This window comes from Abrus precatorius, unplaced genomic scaffold (genome assembly GCF_003935025.1).
Source record: "Abrus precatorius isolate BTA unplaced genomic scaffold, Abrus_2018 Scaffold9, whole genome shotgun sequence".
Lineage (NCBI taxonomy): Eukaryota > Viridiplantae > Streptophyta > Magnoliopsida > Fabales > Fabaceae > Abrus > Abrus precatorius.
The window spans coordinates 33906077-33921550 of record NW_020874439.1 but is presented as its reverse complement, the minus strand read 5'-3'; the positions used below and the strand labels follow the sequence as shown (position 1 = coordinate 33921550).

At 33.7% G+C, this 15474-nt stretch overlaps 1 protein-coding gene across 1 annotated transcript; it reads right to left on the bottom strand.

Annotated features, from left to right (window-relative positions):
* Positions 1-857: 857 nt before the first annotated feature.
* LOC113851623 (clathrin heavy chain 1) lies at positions 858-13470 on the bottom strand. Its single transcript, XM_027482158.1, has 30 exons — positions 13220-13470; positions 12650-12854; positions 11644-11732; positions 11462-11540; positions 11208-11335; positions 10675-10773; positions 10448-10556; positions 9771-9850; positions 9474-9701; positions 9320-9385; positions 8480-8596; positions 8095-8292; positions 7856-7972; positions 7607-7666; positions 7334-7420; positions 7012-7095; positions 6793-6927; positions 6628-6690; positions 6435-6539; positions 6237-6349; positions 5877-6129; positions 5661-5797; positions 5302-5580; positions 4218-5220; positions 3489-3974; positions 3217-3387; positions 2935-3120; positions 1742-1864; positions 1507-1617; positions 858-1384 (listed from the first exon to the last, which is right to left on the bottom strand). Exons 1-30 carry the CDS (start codon positions 13262-13264, stop codon positions 1235-1237), a joined length of 5106 nt encoding a protein of 1701 aa, XP_027337959.1. The 5' UTR covers positions 13265-13470; the 3' UTR covers positions 858-1234.
* Between the last annotated feature and the right edge of the window lie 2004 nt (positions 13471-15474).

Genomic DNA, 15474 nt, shown 5'->3' with positions numbered 1-15474 from the left:
AAATATTAAGGATACAAATGAAGAATCTATTGTTAATCCATTTGGGTTAAATTTATCCGTAAATCATTGTTTTATTGACTTTTTAAATAGGCCTCTATAATTTAAAAGTTTTAACTATGCTTCTTATATTTCTAAATGTCCCAATATTTTATGATTTTTAGATATAAATCAATAAAAGCTTATGATCACTAGTGAACAAAGACATCTATTAATCGGAAAATGCTAGTGTCTTAGGCTACTTAAGAAAACAAGATGTATTTCATAAAAGATAAAACAACTATTTTATTAAAACACAAATTAAAACACCATAAAATAATATATTTATACAAAGTATCAGCTTAGTCAACTACCATTTCTTAAAAATAAAAGATAATTTATAACTTATTATTCCATTTAGATTAAATCAATCAATACTGTTAACCGATGCCCTAAGAAATATGCTGAGGACCGTACTAGCTACCCTGCCGCCCATGACAAAACTTTTTGTTTTAAAATTAGGTTAAATTAATTTTAATGGGTCATTTCAAACGTAGAATGTAACTACTAGTGTCTAGATCCGATCCCCATATACAACATAGAGAATTAATTCTATGCTTAAAACAAATGGGCCCAAAGTAAATAGACCACCTAATAATTTGGATTTCCTAATGCCATGCCTGTATAGCGTAAACTAAGTACTTTTCATAAAGACGTGCAATAATAAATATTATGGCCAAAAATGCCGGGAACAAGAGATAAAGCAGTACTAGTACCAGCAAAGTGTATAATTTCAAAACTAAACAAGATCAAACCTGAAATTAAGTGGCAATAAACGGCGTACTTAAAAAGAAGATAAGATGCACACGACAACAGCATTCAACAAACTATAATCACGTAGCTTGGATCGCAAGGAAAAGTGGAATAAATCCAGGACCATGACAAACATGCGTAGAAGTCTGTCTATTTCGTATTGTACTTGGGAATATCATTTCATACAAGAAAAATGGTTACATACAGAAAATCCTCAGCTAGCTCGTACAAGCAGCCCAAAAAAATGCCTCGACTACAAAAAATATTACAAAATTATGACAAACCCCACAACAGAAACTCGAAATTATTTTGACTTGAACCTCTTCTTCCATCAGAAGCAAGGAAAGAATACTGCATGAAAACCAGAAGAAAATTTTTGTAAACTCCCAATCTGCTACCTTGTCAGTACAGACTTGAGTTTATTGGCAAGCTTATCACTCGCATGTCAGTAGCTGCTGCCCATGGGTGGCATACCAAAAGGAGGCATTGGAGGCATCCCCAATCCACCCATTGGAGGGGGAGGGGCAAAGCCTCCTCCCATTCCAGGCATTGGTGGTGCAGGCAAAGCAAGAGGCAACAACTGAGCATACATATTCTGCAACAGAAAACATATCTATTCAATCAGTATTCGGTATTATCAAGTTCAATCTGATAAGAATGTTCAATTAAGGGATAGAAATTATTAGTAACATGTAACAAAATGGCCAAACTAGTTACCTGTTGCGCAATTACTTCCTTCTCCTCTTGTTCTTTAGCCTTCACCTGGTTCTGCGCTTCAATTTTATCCTTCACCAGTTCATCAACTTTTCCGGTGTACTCGCGGATAAACTACAACAGCAAAGTGGAAACAGTGAGAAAAAGCACTATATAACATGATGAAAAAGGCATACATATGTCAATTGTTTTATATATTTATGTAACAGAAGCAAGCAGCACCCTAAGGAATACAAACCTGGAGGAGATATGGGAAAGCAAAGTCAATCATATTGTTCATCCAAGCCAGTTCAAGTGCAATATCTGCCCGGATCAAATCATAACAAACAAATAGACACGACGCAAAACATTCCTTCTTTCCCTGCATAAGCATGTGGAATGAAATATTAAAATGTATTGATGGTACTCAATTGCATGGACATTAATAAATAATAGGATGGAATATCACCATGCCGAAGGTAAAAAAGTTGGACCATTAGATATGAAATTAAATCACAACCCCTTAGTAAGTGTTGACACTTGATAGTATAACTCTTTAACATCAAACTGGCAGACAATAAATTGTCTCTCTAAGCTTGAAATTATGAAAACAAAAATAACAATTCTAGTTGCCATGATTTCTGACTGGGAACTGCATATGCTATGATGAGCAAGGTAGTTAAAATCAGGATTTTACTTTAAATCGTAAAGGAGAGTGAAAATCGTAAATCGTAAAATCGTAAATTGAATCGTAAGATTTTATAAAATTCATATATATGATATAAATTCATATTATTCATATAAAATATCATAAATTAAGAGAAAAAAGCTTCAAATCAGTAAAAGTACTTAAACAATGTAGCACTCACAAATCATAATTTATTCCATAAGAATGTAATGCATTTACATGAATAAAAGATAGACCAAAACAGAAAAGATGTAAGAACAACAATAGATTTAGTTGCAGACCAGGTTGCACGCACTAGGAGGACTGTTGAATGTTGACAATAATGTTAGGGTTCAAAGCTGCTAGAGGCAAATTAGATTCCATAAAAAGGAGATATATGAAAGAGGCGTACGATAGGATTCAACAAAATAGACTTTGCGAGAAATTTTCAAAATCGAAGTGAAATCGTAAAATCCCACAATTTGAGGGATTTTATGATTCAAATCGGGATTTTACAAGGATTTTACTCAATTAGGATTTTATCCACGATTTAAATCGGTGAGACTTCCAAAATCGTAAAATCGTAAGATTTTAAGATTCAAATCGAGATTTTAACTACCTTGATGATGAGAACCACAAGCACCAATATTCACTAAACAAAGCACGATGACTTAGCATCTTAGTTTTTAAATTAAACAAGTTAAACGAGAATGAGTTAGTCCACTAGTATGTGCTGGGTCATAGTGCCAAAATGAATTATATACAATTGAAATTGAATTTTGTACCTGATCAATGAAATAAACAAGCAACTCCTCAGCAAGTTCACGGTCACCAGACTGCGAAGCAGTCTCCATGGCATCTTTGTAAAGGTTATCCTTCTTTGACAAGGCAATGGACTGCTTCCATCTGCCTGCCTTCTTGTAAATATAAGCAGCAACACGCCTCATCTCGAGAAGCTCGTGCTTTTCAATCTGCATTATAGATGATGATGGCAACGTTAATATAAATCTCTTGGATTCCTATAATTAAATTTAAAAATAGTCAACGTGAAGAATAAATGTAGCCACCTTCTGTGCAAGGCCTATTTGGTCAAAGTTATCATGAAAATCAATTGATTCCCGCAATCTATCATAGTCTTCCTCTTCAACATATATTTCATTCAGGGCTTCATTAACAGCAGACACATTGTTGCTTTGAACTGCAACCATGTATGGCTTGACAAGACGGAGATGGCCAGCCTATAGTACATCACAGGGAAAAGACTCATGAGTGGAACAGATAATAGGTTATAAGGTATAAACTAAAGATCTAACAAAATTGTTGACATTATTAATCCTACCTTTCGCATGATGTCAACAACGCGTGCATGGTCAACACGAAGTGCAAGGACGTTCAGAACATCATTGATAAGATCAGGATGCTCTTCTAAATAGAAGTGAACAGCCTTGTAATACAGCTCCACATTAGCAACTTTAACAACAACATCTTTGAATTGCATGTGATCCCATGCTTCAGGTGAATGGTTCATGATGGTTGTGGCAGCATTATCAAATTCATCATATTGGATGTACAAATAGGTCAGCTCCTTCCAATGCTGTTGTTCATCACAAGCTCTAATGAGTTTTGGAATATTGAGTCGGGTTGCAAATAGTTTGATATGCTCCATAAGCTTCTCAGGACGGTATCTAGCATACAGAACTCCTAACTCAGTGAAGATGCCCATATGTGCCCTCTCTAATCCTAGACCACTCTCCATTAGGGATATTAGCTCATTGAAGCAACCTCTATTTTGGTAATATTCACTGACTTCTTCCAAGTCATCCACCTACAAAATTCACAACAAAAATTGACATATTAATCATTACAAATAACCAAGTAATGTTAACAACCCTTCCAATCATCACAAGCTCAGCATATTTTTATGGATATTATTTCCCCATACATTCTGAAAGATCAAATTACTCTAACTTTCTAAAGTGAAAACAGATAACAACTGAATATAGAAAAACTTTTCAAGTTCATTTCAAAATATAGTCAACTAAAAAAATTAACAAAATCAACATATTACCTGAATAATAATGTTGAGCCCACATATCTGGGCCAAACGGAACTCCTCTGCATCAACACATGCAAAGCAAACTTCCTTCCATGTTTTAGAACTGTTAGCTTTCCTTGCTGCATCAACTGCACCTTGGAACTGTTTCAATTTCACAAGCGTAACTGCTAACTTGGCCCAGTTAGATATAAAAGCAAATATGATTTTTGCAGCCTCATATAGTTCTTCATCATACAATCGATCACCAACATTTTGAAGATTGGCCACATTCGGCATAAGAATGAACTCCTCAATTTCACTGAGTCTGTCAATTTTTGCATATGCATAAATGAGCTCACTGTCCACCTTGGGTTCTTTTGACTTCTGCCTTACCATCAGCAAGTACCTCACCAAGTCATGGTAAACATTGGCATCTTCAGCAGCACGGATAACATCCAAAAATTGTGTGGCATCATCTGCTCGTATAAATGACTCAATTGCATCACTTACTAACCCTTCCCTGAGTTGAGCCTTGGCCACCTGACTCCAAACAGCATCTTCTTCAACTCGGAAAGCAAACTCCACAGCTCTATCAATACTATGAATATTATCAAGCAAAACATTCACTGCTTGAACATTTAAGTTGAACTTCTTGAAAATTGCAAATGCTTCCTCATATAGTTGAGCTTCAACAGCCATTTCTCCAACTGCAGGTCCATCAAAATTATCCAGTCTATTAATATAATCCATAACTCTGGATGGATCAGCCTTTATTGCCGTTAAAATAAGCAGATTCTGCAGATTAAAGTTCCCGCTGAATGCAGAATTCTGAAGCACAATCTTCTCAAGAAGCTCAATCAATTCATGAGGTAGATCAGCAGTCATGAAAGCCTTAACAGCTGCAGATACTTGTTCAGGGCTCTTGCTTTCTGGCAGAGCTGTAGATACAACCTGATCAATAAGTTGCCTCCGGAAAGTATTATCAGGGTTAAGAACTTTCTCCCAAAGATCACCATCCATCCTCTCAACAACATATCTGTATTTACAATATAAGCATGTAAACATTGAAGCCAAGGATAATTTCTTAGTGAAAGAAGTATAAATATACACCACAAACCTTGCTTGTAGTTTGAACAACGAATTTTTATTTGTCACATTGATAAGTTCATCATCACATTGTCCCCGCCTATAAGCTACAACAGCCAAGGTGGGATCACGTTTCTCACAATATTTGCCCACAACTCGAGAATCATAGTATGGGTTGGTAGTGAGAAAATGTTCTGGATTGTTGTTGCTATCAATGATGATTTTACCCAGTGCATTGTGAACATGTACATCTTGGCTTCCCTCACTTACTAGATGTTCCAAAAACTGTGTGAGCAAACGAAGCCGGTTCCTGCAAGCCAAAAAAAGCACCAGAGAAAAATCAGAAACATGAACCTACAAAAATAAGTATCACTAGAGAACAGATACCACCTCTTCTCACACTCCTCCACAAGGGGTTCCACTGGCAGTAATGAACGAACAGAGAGAATCAAGCCTTTAATAAAATCTTCAGGACACTCATCATCTAGAAGCTGCCCAACAACTAAAGGAGCATTTCCTGGGTTTACCTATAGAGCAAGGCACAAAGTTATAACAGGAGGTAGAAAAAGAAGTAGATAGTACTCATGACATAAGCAAGGCTATTACCTTCTGAACATAACCTTCGATGTAGCGAAGCATGTTGTTTGTGTATAGATAGTGTGTTAGATCAGGAACAAATCCAAATCGGTCACAAACATTTATCAAAGGACGTGCATCTGGAAGCTTAGCTTCCATTAGAAAGTTCTTTGTTTTCTCAGGATCATAGAAGCTTGATTCTCTAGTCACACGCTCAACCTCTTTTATTTGTCCAGTCTTTGCAGCTGCCTCAATGTACTTAAAGTGAATGTCAGGATCCTCACTGGCCCATATTCAGAGAAGCATATATTAGCATATATTGGACAATGACTTTACAAATTGCATCACTTGTCTGCGAGCCAAAACAGTTACTATAAATGAAAGAATTACCTGGAGCTTAAATATGATCCAAGGAAAAAATACAGTCCTTCATATGACCTGAACTGCTCAAAAAGCTTTATACAAGCATCAATGCCCAATTGTTCACAATATTCTTTCGCAACCTGGACAGATATTGGTAAGGTTTTAGTTAGCAATCAATCAATTATTAATAATTCCAAGTTATAGAAGACAATGATAGTTCCATACCTGCACAATAATCTGTAGGTTGCCTCTAAGATTGACAAGCAATAGGTCTTTCATGCACTCTAATGCCCATTCTCGTGACAGAGTACCAAAAAATTCCACAAGTGACTGCAAAAATTGAATAATGACAGTATTTTAAGACTATCAAGCATAAAGTTAAAATATATTAATTATAAAAGCAAAGAGGCACATTAACCTGTGGCTCAATTGCATGTGTATTTACAATCACACGTTTTATATCTGGCAACTCCGTGTAATGCTGCACCAAAAATAATGCAATCAACAAAAGGGATTGCTCTCATCTTTTGGGTTAAATAAGAAAAACAGTAAGAAAACAAAAACACATTTAGTGAGTCATTACTTGCAAAGCTCGCACATAAAGGCCAGCTTTTTCACAAAGCTGGGCAATACGAGGACGGTCATAATGGCTGAACATGCCATTAGCCAAAATTGCATCAGCAACATTTGGGAAAGTAACCAGATTTATCTCCAACACCTGAGCAACAATTCATAAGAAGATTGAATCAGTGCAAAGATAGGAGTAAAATGTCAATAACAAATGAGAAATGACGACTAAGACCTTTGTTTGAAGGTATCCATGTTCTGGTAGATTCGGTTTCAAAACATCTAGAAGAAAGGCTGTTGCCTCACGGATCAGGTTTCTCTGAACAGAACCCAGAAAAAGAAAAACTAATAAATGAACTGTCACGCAATAATGATAATAATAATAACAATAACTAACGCTAAAGTATGGAGGGTAAATGATTAGGCAGGTGTTTTGGTGTCTAATCAAGATAATGCCACATAAAGAAATAATTTATACTATGTCAATAATCATGAAGCAGGAATATTACATTATATTACTAATCACCCTAATGGTGTAATCACAGTAGAGAAACAACCTGAAGAAACAGATCAGTTATGGTGTTGTAATCAACTGGGCAACCTCCCTCCATTTGAGACATCATTAGTGCAAAATTAACAGCACCCTGCAAACCAAAAAGAAAAAATAAATGAATACATTCGTAGACTCTGCAATCAAGATGAGAAAAGCAAACTTAATATAATTTGTCAGAAAATATATAATTTAATAATCAGTTACTACACATCTAAAAGTGGAAAGAAATAATTCAATTGAAATAACTCAATATGAATGGCAGAGGGTTCTCTCAAACCTGAGGATCTGTCCGGAGTATTGTTTGTAAAAGGAAGAGATAGTCAGGTGTGTACCCAACCTGTACCAACAAAAAGTAATGAAAATGTTCAGGCACAATTCATTCCAAAATAAAATATCCGATGTTAATAAAACATGCAAAAAAAATACACCACGTGCCATAACAAAATTAAAGAATTTAACAAGAGAAGCACAAGAATCTTATGAATCAAACATCAATATTATTTGACAAGAAAACAAGCCCTCCCACCTGCTTAGAGTATATCAGAATCTTGTCAAACTCTCTTCTCTCAGCAAAAGCAGCAACAACTTTTGGAGTAGCTCTGGCTTTGATGTATATTTTTAAAGCAAGCTCATTGTCCACAGTCTACAAGGAGTAGTATACCATTGGGAAAACAATTAGGAAGAAACAAAGGAACAACAACAACAACAACAATAATAATAAACAGATCAGTTTACTTTTTTTCAAAATTTAATATATAACCCAACCTTTACAAGATCTCCTAGCTCCTCACTGCATTCAAGCTTGTCCTCTGCCAGCCAATTCTCCAAAAGATTTTTCTTGTTCTGGTTCACAACCAGCCGTGACAATTCTAATGATTCAAAGGCATTCAGCTTTCCTTTTGTTAAAAGTGTTCCAAAATACTGCAATAGTGGAGGAGTTTGCCCAGCTTGCACAGGAACACTCTGCCATGAAGAAAAATTGTAACACTTCAACCACGAAGGACAAATAGACCAAGAAAAAGGACAACCCTAACAACAGTTCAATTTCCTTTATCCCTCAACAAAAAAAGATGACTGTTTAGGTTAAATTTGTTGAGGGTGAGGAAATAGAACAACAAATATATTTGATGGCTACATCTTATCATGAAACCTGAAATTTGGCAACTGTATCAGGAGTGCGAAGGATTCCTTGCGGAGACTCAGCAGCAAGCTCTGCGGCTTCTTTATACTTTGTTTGGGCAAACAGTTCATGGAAACGTTCTACTACCTGTAATGTCAACAAGGAGACATGTTAATGTCTAAAATACAAACGCACATGTAAAGCAATTAGAAAAATAAACCATTTTAAATGAGGCTAATACACTCCAATCAAACAATCAATTCCAAAAAGTTTTTCAAAAGACTTAAAAAGGTAATAAATTATAAAAAATATCAGTCAAAGCATGTGGATTTCAGTAACAGCAAAAAAATAATTGCAAGCAATATAGCTTTCAGGTTGCTCACAGCCAAAGCATCTATCTTTTACAAGCATAAAAACTTCTACATAAAAAGGTTGTAAGTATGAAATGGATACTGCAATATCAGCAAGGAAAGGATATTTCGGTTGAGCAGATATGTAATAAGCTGCACAAGTGAATGATGAAGAGAAAAGATTACCAAGTATTTATTTTTAGACAAGTGTCCTGAGGCACCAGTTAAGGAATCAAAAGTGGAAAAAACTTATGGGAAAGCATTGCCAACAAACTCCATCATGATTTACCATGCAATCCTATCATGATTTCTAACAAAAAATTCCTATTTATTGATTCTTTAACTAATATTTTAACAGCAACCATGCAACCAAATTTTAGACCAGTAAGCATTTAGCAATCATATGAAACCCCACCATACTGAATATTGATAACATGTAACATTCAATTTCTTGGGACCATCCTGAGTCCTGACAATGCCTTAATGAAAAAAAATTGAGTTCTAAACAAAAATTGCAAACCAGTTTCTCAGCACCAGGAAGATTTCCTCGCTTGGCGAGATTAACTGCTAGCTCCAAATTGTTTAACTGTTATAATAAACAAATAAAATTTGTTAAAATGCCATTTTATTTCCCACTTTATATTATGAAAGTGATAACAAGATGAGAAACATACTTGACCACTGACAAAATTCACCACTGTTTGCTCATTAACAGTAGCCAGTAACACCTGGCCTCTCCTGTTAATGGCATAAAAGCCTCCCACTGAGGTAGCTTCTGATGTCAAAAATATAGGATCTGGACTAATTCTGTTCCTATATACTGCTGTAGCTGTCTCCAAATCATAGACAAATAGGAGACCAAGTTTGGTAATCACATAAATCAAACTGTATTTGTGGGATATCTGCCAAAAAGAAAATGTGAATCAAATATCTGGCACTTCAATATGAACAACAAACACCAACTTATGTACCTGCATGGCAACTGGAAAGTCATCAGCAAAATCTGGTGGAAAGAAAAGATCTGCTTGTTTTTTTGTAAATGATGGCTTCCCTGCCAACAAATTTGGAAAGTTAAAACCCAGAAGGATGATCAACCAAATCAAAGGCAATAAAATTCTACAGAAGATTTGGTTGTAATACAAAATCTATCCATCTTCAAACACCCTAATTTCAATATACTGCATCCTGGATTTGCGAAATTAATAACCAAACACCACTCACACCTAACATATTTACAGCAGCTTCATAGGGTTTAACATTAAACTGAAAACGAAACAAAGTTATGATTACATTATTTAGCAATAGTGAGAAACCTCCTCCATATTCCCAGTCTGCTACATAATCACTTTAAATATAGATCCATAATTTGAAAGTTTTGAAATACTTATTCTGAGTTGAAGAACTTTGAACTGCAAGACAAAGTTTCCATTCAGGGATATTTTAAGAAAGGTCATTCTTCCTCCAAACCTCTATTTGATACAATTTGCAACCAAAATAAATTTCAGTTTCTGATTTAACAGGGAAAATAAGCTTGTAAACTCAACATTGCACAACTATATTGTCATTACAAGACAGATTTAACTAACAGCCATTTTGCCCACAGATTAATACAGATGAGGTAAATGTTATAAAGAAAAAGTATACATACCTGGCTGTGCACCCAGCTCAATAACATGCAACTTGGATATAATTTGACCAGCGTTAAGAGTCTTAGTTGCAAAAGAAATCAAAATAGAAGGATTTTCATTCCCAGGAACCTGTCCAAAATAACACTTCAATTTTTCTAGCACATACATAGTAACAAGACATAGTATTTATTCAGGTAAATATCAAATTAATAAAGGAAATTAAACACAGCTTCTAAAAGAGACACACTTTAAATTGTGCAAATGCTGCAGCATGTGCTTCAAGAGCCTGGCTACGCTGTTGATCCACCGAGAAGAGTTGCATGTTTCCTTTAACCAATTGTGGCCTCTATAATACAAAACAACATTAAAAAAAAAAAAACCTAGATCAGGCTCATGAAAATTGGGGTAAAATAGATCATGTTCATTTTCAAGAACCAAAAATCCCAATGGCAAAAGCTAGATATATGGTTTTCTAACTCCTAAAATAAGTAACCTTTGAACTTGAAGAGTGAACAACTTACAACACACAAGCTCAGTACACGCCTGTGCTGAAATTTAACTTTAAATAGAAGAATAAGTTTGGCAAGGATCACACTACTGATCATTCAGTCAAGGTGGCTCTAATACCATATCAAGGATATATTGTCCAATAAATTAGGTCTTAAGCTTTTCAGTTTTAATACTTAATGATTGTCACGAGATTTTACACAGATAAACCCAATGGACATAAGTAACTGCCACATGATAACCTATTTACTATAACAGGCACCAGAGATATACCTCAGGGGAACCGGGAGCAATACCAATCAAAACCAACCATTTTTCTGTTGGGTCACATCGATAATTAATTATTTGATTGTTTGCCAAATTTGCTGTTCTCTCAAACATCTTTACAGGTTCAGAGTCACCTACAAGTTACATATATTGAACAATATGCAGATGAGCCACAATAACAGTGAACAATAATGCACAAACTGGAGAACATAGCACAGAACCACATAGTTAAGAAGAATTGCAGTTTATCATTTTCTCACCTTCAATTGACCAATGGTATACAGAGGTCTGGGTCACAATACCCAACAATTTGGGGGTAATCCACTTCCAAAATACCACCTGCACATGAAATAAGAGCATTCCACAAGGATTGGCAATGTTTTCCTTATTAATCATCATTTAAACAATGCTTGTATGCTTGTATATAAGACATGACAGTTACCTGCTCAGGCATCTGATGAGATTTCATCTTTGCTTTCATTTCAATGTTAAATATTTGTAGGTGATCCTGAGTTGTTCCTTGGAGTTGAGCTTCAAGAGAAGTATGTAGCTTATAAGGGAATATAATCCAAAAGCAAATACTAGTTTAGGTGCAACACCAACAGAAGCATATGGCATAATCAAATAAACCTTGCATTTTCTCACAATAGGCCATTTAACAGACTATCTTCTTTTTGCTTGGGGCTTTTTTTTTTTTCAAAACAAAACCAATATCAAGTTTGTCAAATGATGATAACATAAATAATATACATCATCACAACATTTAATAGGCTTGTGAATGTCAGAACAATAAAGCATGGAGAAAAACACCCATCAGGTTCACAGCATTACAAACAATGAAGCTCATCTTCAAGAAACTTTAGAAGAATAAAGTCATAGTCCATAGGTTATCCCATGAAGTATTACTTCCCCTTCCTAGCAGTAATCTAATATAAAAGTCTTATCCTATTACCCTAGCATGGGAGAGCAAAAACAAAAGTACGGCAGCTTTCTTCTCTCAGAATAATTATATCATTTAGACATGCACAAACACTTGACAACTAGTAAGTAGAACCAATGTTTCAGAAGCAACTAGGGACCATAAAACCAAAATGAGCTCAGGCCGAGTCTTGTTCAACTAAGTCATACTGCCATGCATGAAGTAGAATTGTACATACACGTTCCTAGTCAAACTAGTTGAAACTAAGCAGTTTCTTTCATACAATAATAATCGTGATAATGATTATTGCATCAATGGCTAAAAAAATACGGAACTTAAGCTTCCTCTCTCCTAAACGTAAATACAGAAAGAATTTAAGCTCCCATAATCATGATATCTACAACGACCAAAAAATAAATAAAAGATCAAATCAAAACCAAAATGCCACTAGTTAGATTATCCACATCAATACTAGCTACAAACATATCTCACAAGTTCAAGAGAAGAATAACAAACGAATAGTAACTACCTTTCAAGGCAAGGATTCTAGAATTCGGATTCATAAGAGCAGAATCTGCAGTAATAGGCCTCCTCAAAGGTTGATTCGGCATGTTCATATCAATGATAACCACACTATTCTGCGGAGCCGTTTCTCGAACGCATATATACTTATCGGACTCCATCGTCACGTGCGTGAAAGTGATGAACTGCGGATTTATGCCAATGCTTGGCAACTGCAACCACAAGTCACACAACACGAATCACATCAATCGATTCAAAACACACAAGCAACAACTTCACCCCCGAATTTATAAGTTCTAACTATACAGTTCAGACACAAAACAAGAAACACCCAGATCTGTGACGGTAAGAAAGCAAAGCAGCGCAGCGAACTCCATTACGCTACTGATCGAAGCCATCGCAAACTACTCGATTCGGAAAATCAAAATCGAACAAAGCATAACGGTAACTTGCAAAACCTCGGTAGTTATCAGTTATTATAAAGATGGCAAGTGTTGTTGTAGTTGAGTTGGGAAGTAGAGCTGCGAATTAAGCTAAGGAAATAGAGAGAGAAAAGTAAAGAGTGAGAAGAACTCACAGTGAGAGCTTCTCTCATGGCGATCGGAGCATTGGCGGCCGCCATGATGGCTCGGATCGAAGAGTGGGATCTGTGGCGGCGATTGAATTCGAAGCTGAAGAGTCAAAAGAGTGATCCAAATCGCTGCGAGATCTGGAAGCAACTTGGACCCTCTAAAGCGAAAAAGGAGAGAGAGATCTACGGGGGGGAAGAAAAAAGAAAGAGGTTCTGACACTAATAAAGCGGGGTGAGAAGAGAAAAAGAAAAAGAACAGAGTTCTCGTTAGCTAATTAGCTAATAAAGCAACATTAGCAAATTTACGAAAATACTAATTTTTTAAGAAAATCATCATTACACTAAATATCGTAATTAGATTTAGAGCCTAGCATGGCAGAGACGTGTAGTAGTTTTATAACAATTTTGTTAATTATGCTTAAAAATTTAATAATATTTTTTTATTAAAAATTATAAGTTTTAAGAACAACATTTTACTTCTATTTTTTAATCATTATTTTTAGGACAGTGTTTAATTATTAACATAACCGATTTGATAATCGCTTAGCTTTGATTTTACGAACGGCGGAACCGGGTAAGGATCTATCCATTTCTTTTTCTGTCGTTTTTCTATTTTTTTTTATGCAGACTTATTTATTTAAGAGTTTATAATTTAATCTAAACTTTTAATAAAAATACGTAATCTAAAATAATTTATATACATATATTTAATTGTTTAAAATTATTTCAAAATGTTTTTAAATAAAACGGATACTAAATTAATTAATAAATTTTCTCGTGTAGTTAGTTAATAAATAAAGATAAGGATAGTTCAACACAAATGTTATGGGCTTAATTTTTCCGTATTGATAACTGGTGGTTGTTTTATTGTATAAAAATGGCTTAATTCGTCGATGAATAACGCATTGTGGGAGAAATATTAATTGAACGATGTTTAATGCAGCTCTGTTTTACTTGAATGTCAAATGCTTATATCATTACATCATCTGGCATCAAACAATTGTTATTACTTAATTATACTTTGATGCATTAAAATTCTTCTGTAGCTAAATTCTAGTTCTATCACTTATAACATAACACGATCAATAAAAAAAGGTTTATTTGGTTTTTATTTTTAACAAAATATTTTCAATCAATTTTTTATAATGATAAAAAATTTAAATTTAAAACTTAAAAATCTATATTAATAAAAAAATACATTAATTTTAATAAAACAAATTTCGTGTTTTATCAAAAAGAAAAAACAACACAATAATATATTACCAATTTAATAATATTTTTACTTATTTACAAATTTGTGTTTACAGATCCTAAAATAATATTTAAATATAATTTATTTAATTTAACTATTGTTTGTTATAATGATAATATTTAAAGTTTATCTATATGAATAATTTTAACAACTAAATTATAGAATTTTGTTAAATTTAAATATTTTATTGATTTAAACTTTAAAATTTGGTTAAATAATTTATAATTTACAAGTAGAAAATAATACAATAATAACTAACTCATATTTGTATGAACTTAAAGTATATAATATAAAACATACTTTTTTTTTCAAAAATACATAAATGTAACCTATTTATTAATTAATTATTACACATGTATACAAAGTAATTATCATAATATAAAAATTATAATAGATACTTCATTTTTTAAATAAATAACTAATTTATTTTTTTAAAATGTTCACTTGTCATTTAGTCCTTCTAATTTTTGTGATATTAAATTCTTCAAAATATGAATAGTATAAAAGTAATCATTATTTTAATTCATAACAAGGTAAAACAACCACTTTGATATTATTTGAAAAATTGATGTAGTATCATCATCATGTCATAACCAAATTGTTGCTGAGCAACAAATTTATAAAGAAATCGGGTACTGTACTATTTACTTCTCAAATATACAAGAATTTACTTTTTAGAACATATAGCACTGTTTATAAAAACCGATTAAATACTATTATCTCCATTTAAATAGTTTTATCATTTTGTATAAACATTTGAAAAATTGTTATAAAATGAATAAATATTTTACTCAAGTGCTTGGCTTATTGAAAGCACATAAATGAAAACACAAATGCCTCATCCATTTAAAAGAACCATTTTAAATTCTTAAACGAGTTGAGAAAAGGTCATTTAATATTTTAAATTTCAAAATATTAAGATAATTTAATTAAAATAATTTTATGCTCAATAAATTAAAAAAATATATATATTGTTCACCATAAAAGAAGAGTGCGTCAAATAAACCAA